Below are 5,021 nucleotides of genomic sequence, written 5' to 3'. Positions count from 1 at the left end.
CTCCAATTTCTTAGGAACATATTTCAAGTCCCCTGCTGGGTCTCAAACACATTTGTCTGCAGTGAGGATTGAGATGATTACTCGGTTATATACCAAGTATACGCATATTGGATCAAAATACACTTTACTCTTGCAGGTTTGGTAACTGGAATTCTTATTGGCAGCTTTTTGTCATTCCTAAAGCAATAAGAAAAAAAAAATGACGCTTCTGCATTTTCCTTTCCTTGGTTTATTTGGATACCGATATCCACTTAGACCCCATCATGTTTCTTCAAAGATATGTTCCTGACCAATTTGTTTACTCTTCTTAGATCTGCTAGATACCTACATCAAATTTTGTTTCCTATATAGGAGGACATTTGCATCAGCTTGATTTGGTCCCAGAAGAGAAATACAAAGGTACATCCCCTGGCCTAAGCTGGGGATAATGCTATCTTGACATTTTGCATTTGCCCCCAAATATTATGGACTTTCACCAAAGTCCTGCATTGGTTAAAGAAAGACCACCCATGTACAGTCAACACAATTTACCTGAATGTTCCTCTTTCAACATCTTGTCCACTCAGCCGAATATGGATTCCTTCTTTAAGAAGAGAGCCAAATGCCATATACTCTGCTAAGGCCCAGTCTACAGTCCTATTGGCAACCATCTCTCCTCGTGTTTTTAGAATCCTGCTTAAACCTTTAGAGAAAGATAATAATCTTCAATCTGCTTTATGGCAGCAATTCCCAAAATGTAGAGATGCATTTACAGATGCTTTGAACGTCTGTTCTTCACACACAGTGAAGAATATGGCATCGCAGATCACTTCCGTAACCAGAGTACCCTTCAGATGTATGTACTACAATTCCAGGATCCACGGCAGTAGCCATTCTGGCTGTGGAATTCTAGGACCTGAAATGCACATGTCTGGAGGGTGCTCAGGTTTTAAGGCAGCCATAAATCCAAGCACCAACATGTAGAAAAAGAGCAAAGACTAAGAGCAAATGTAGAAAAAGAGCAAAGACTAAGACTGAAAGATTAAGCTCTGAAGCAGAATCCATTTTCATCTTAATTTGCTGACAGCTTGGATTGGCTATGAGGTAGGCCCAAATGTACTAGGATATATACAATGCATGGAATCCTGTTAGATATCATTAGAACATGCAAAACAGAAGCAAAGTACTGATTGCTCCATGAATTCTGAACATCTATTTAAGAGAGGCTTCAAGGAAGCTTTGCAAAAGACCCCACCATGCAAGTAAGACGCTGCATCTTCTACAGAAATCATTAAAAAGCAAAATTCAAGGGGAAAAAGATATAGAAAACCATACCCCCATGAATGGTAAAATTTTCAACAGGAACTGAGCTGGCCACTTTTCCTATATGGCCCAAATCTTCTTCAGTCAAGCCGGTAGAAGGACAGATCATGCTCCGAGGTTGGCCATCCAGGGTGAAGAAACCTGAACATTTAAGAAGAGGACATAAAAAGAGGCAAGGAAGACATTTACAGGAGGAGCAAGCTCCAGCTGATAAAACAGTTCCTTTAAAAAGATGTTCCTCACTGCCCAATTTCTTCTGAGAAGGTATCTGGCAAATAAACCCGGTCCAATTAAACTACTGGATCATCCTGCCAGAGCCTCCAGGAGAAGAACAGAAGTTCTTCCTCAAGTGCCTCTTAGTTTAATGCAAGCACATTTCGTTGATTAATAATGCTGACTACCTCCTATGATCCTTGTGCAGAATTTTCAGAACTGAGAGTTCTAGGCAAGGACAACTCATCCTTGTGCCAGAAATTGCAAGTGCAATCTATTGGCCAAGAACTATTTTTTTTTTAATCCATGGCTGTTAGCAAGCAGACAGTAACTTACCAGGCCATGGAGAGTCTAACCAATGCTTGATATGAAGGATTTTTTCATCCTTGGACCTTGCATGAGCCTCTTCACAGATTTTGTCATACTTGGAAATTTCCTCCTGGAAGACAAAAGGAATGTAGAGGTGAGCCCAAGAACAAATATTACCAACACTTCAGTCTAAACCAGGGGTGTTAAACTCAATTTCATTGAGGGCCGCATCAGCATTGCGGTTGCCTTCAGGGGGCCAGGTGGGTGTGGCCAGGGTGGGTGCGGCCTACTGGGTGGGCATGGATGGAGTGGGTGTGGCCTACTGGGTGGGCGTGGTCAGCTCTACATCATTCGCATCAAAGAGTGCCTGCGGGGGCCTGGGTAGGAGTGGGACAGATCTGAGGGTCTCTGGCAGAAGGGGGTGGGACCAGGGCAAGTGCCAAGACATGGTCCACTGGAGGAGCCTCGCTGTTCCTCTCAGACCATGCAGGGGGGAGGCTTATGGAGCTAAGACTGAATGCGTTTCAGCATAGATGGTCACCACAGAATTGTACATTGGCTCCCGGCTGGCCTGGGCCAGGGCCAAGGCAGCGGGGGCCGTTCCCTCACTGCTTCCAGGATGGCTTCGCGGCCCACAAGGAACCACTTTGCGGCCCACATCCGGCCCCCAGGCCTTGTGTTTGACATGTCTGGTCTAAACAAATACCTTCTTAGCATTATAACACATTTCTCAAGCAAAACTGGTAGTAGCAAATCACTGTAATTTATCCACTGGGCTGGGAGTATCAGGTTTTATTTTGTCTATACTAAAGCCAGAGCTTCTGCTGAGGCAAACGTGTCCCTATTTACGAAAAGTTGTTTTCGAAGCCAGTACAGTTGGTTCTCTGAAAGGGACAATTGTATAACGAGCCAGTTCATATATGCCATACATAATTGCATGTATCAGATTAAACAAGTTTCAATAAGCTACACAGTAATGGAGAAATGTTATCAGTTGCCATGGGAAAATGAGAGATTATTTGACTAATCCCAGATGTGTTCTGAATGTTCCTGTATGGTGTCATGTATTATAATATTTATAAAATGCCCAAAGCCTCTGAAATTATGAAATGCTTGGTACCACGATGGGATGAGGAGTATCGAGATGAAGCATGGCCGATCTACAGAACGATTGTTAAGCCATAAATGAAAGTACCTCGTATTCAGGTTGATTTACTACTCCTTGTGAAATCAGGGTCTCAGCATACTTCTGTAGCACGGCCTTCTGTTTTCGGATCTGCTTGTACATCAATGGCTGAGTGAACATCGGCTCGTCCATCTCATTGTGCCCATTTCGCCTGTAGCACACCTAGCACGTTTGAAAGGGAAAACAATCCTGTATATTTATTCTTGACCTAAACAATTCATCTTCCCAAATTAAAGTTTTCAAGCTCAGTAATGAGAAGGAAATGCTTGGTTGAGGACAAGCATGGGTGTAAAGTGATGGCAAATGAGCAGAAATAGAGAGTAAAATCTGGAAAATTTTACATTCTACATAATCTTCTCTTTCCATCATTCCACAAAGCCCTTTGAAAATGATCCTCAAAGGAGTGGTGGATATGGCTGAGTAGGGCAAGCTATTATTTATTGACTTATATAAATACTTATGCAAATTTCCAGCTCTAAACTATTCTTGTTTTCAACGTGTCGATATACCATTTCACATTCTGATTTTTGCTTTTAAAACTTAATCACTTCTTCTTGAGGATCTAATGATCTGCATTCAGTCACAACTTTCTTAGCGTTCCTCTCAACCCATTAATTCTTCCACTATATATTTGTTCTGCAGCTCAACCTTCATGAATTCTATGTGACTAACCCATTTTAGCATTATTTCTTTTTAACTGATGCATTCATTTAGAGATAATTTATTCTAGAGTCTATCTCTTCTGGTTTTGCCACAGATATTTCTCAGGTCCTCCATTTTCACTCTATTCGACGCACGTTCAATTTCTCTTGACATACCTCTTGACAGTCATCATTTTTATATAATAAAGTCCACAGAAGTCGGTACATATCTAACTATTTTTTTCTGCTTTTAGGAAAATATTACCCACCATCTTTCTGCTAGCAGTTGCTCATGTTAAACTTTCTTCAGTCATTTCCCATCTTTAGCCAACATATTACCAAGGCACACAAATTCACAGAGTTATTTGTGTTTTTCATCACTTATCAATCAAAACATTCCTTCATCAATTAAAGAAGTTAAACAACAAAGGAACATTTATTATCATTTACTTATGAATTTTCAGCATGTATAGGGTATAAATGATAATTTACATTATGGTATAGAGTTTCCTGCTTGTATAAATGGTAATAGGGTTTCCTGCTTGAGCAAGAAGACCTCCAAAATTTCTTCCAACTCTGTTATTCTGTATACCACAATTTTTTTTGTAAATTCCTTAAATAACCTATTATACAATCCCAACTAAATTTATCAGTATGTCAGAAGGATCAGTACTACCTACCAGATCCACAACTACATCTTTGTGGAAAGTACTTCTCCATTCAGCTGCCACATTGCACACATACACCACAGCCTCTGGATCATCAGCATTGACATGGAAAATGGGTGCGTTAACCACACGAGCCACATCTGTTGGGTATGGGGAAGAACGGGCCATACGAGGATCGGTCGTGAATCCAATCTGAGATGACAACAGAAGCCATTTTTAAAAAATAACGATGAAGGTAATACAGACCGTATGAGGACTTAATACATCATCACTACCTCAAAATTCTTTAGATGATAAATGAAAAAGTTAGTTAAATGCTGAAGGAGTCAGAAAAGTGTTTCCAAATGACTTTTGTGGAATAGTCCTTCCTAAGGATGATGCGTATATATAAAAATACTAAGATTGTAATATGAGGCATGGGTTTGAAAAGATAATTTCTCCAATCTTGGTTCTGCCAATCCCAAAGGTGCTTTTTCAGGAGGCAAATGGACTTTCTTGTTTTTCTTTGAAGACGTTTCGCTTCTCATCCAAGAAGTTTCTTCAGCTCTGACTGGATGGTGGGGAATGGAAGGATTTATATTCCTTGCAGACAGCTGGTCATTTGCATTCCTTTAGAGAGTCATTGAGGTCATTTGGACGTTTACCTGTGTTCTCAGGGTCACCTGAGTAGTACAAATGTGTGTGGAGTCTTCTTGGCTGCAG

At 40.7% G+C, this 5,021-nt stretch overlaps 1 protein-coding gene across 1 annotated transcript in view; it reads right to left on the bottom strand.

Annotated features, from left to right (window-relative positions):
* LOC107301104 (2-oxoglutarate dehydrogenase, mitochondrial-like) overlaps nucleotides 1–4,513 on the bottom strand; it is a gene marked incomplete at its 3' end in the record, with an annotated part of 7,364 nt that extends 2,851 nt beyond the window's left edge. The window contains exons 1-6 of the mRNA XM_015830367.1: nucleotides 4,332–4,513; nucleotides 3,020–3,172; nucleotides 1,852–1,954; nucleotides 1,315–1,443; nucleotides 532–682; nucleotides 129–177 (exon numbers count right to left, since the gene is read on the bottom strand). Coding sequence (XP_015685853.1) covers nucleotides 129–177; nucleotides 532–682; nucleotides 1,315–1,443; nucleotides 1,852–1,954; nucleotides 3,020–3,172; nucleotides 4,332–4,487 — 741 coding nt within the window. The remainder of the gene's footprint in view (nucleotides 1–128; nucleotides 178–531; nucleotides 683–1,314; nucleotides 1,444–1,851; nucleotides 1,955–3,019; nucleotides 3,173–4,331) is intronic.
* Between the last annotated feature and the right edge of the window lie 508 nt (nucleotides 4,514–5,021).

This window comes from Protobothrops mucrosquamatus, unplaced genomic scaffold, assembly GCF_001527695.2.
Source record: "Protobothrops mucrosquamatus isolate PMUCROS unplaced genomic scaffold, P.Mucros_1.0 scaffold10028, whole genome shotgun sequence".
Taxonomy (NCBI): domain Eukaryota; kingdom Metazoa; phylum Chordata; class Lepidosauria; order Squamata; family Viperidae; genus Protobothrops; species Protobothrops mucrosquamatus.
This window is presented reverse-complemented; position numbering and strand designations above follow the sequence as displayed.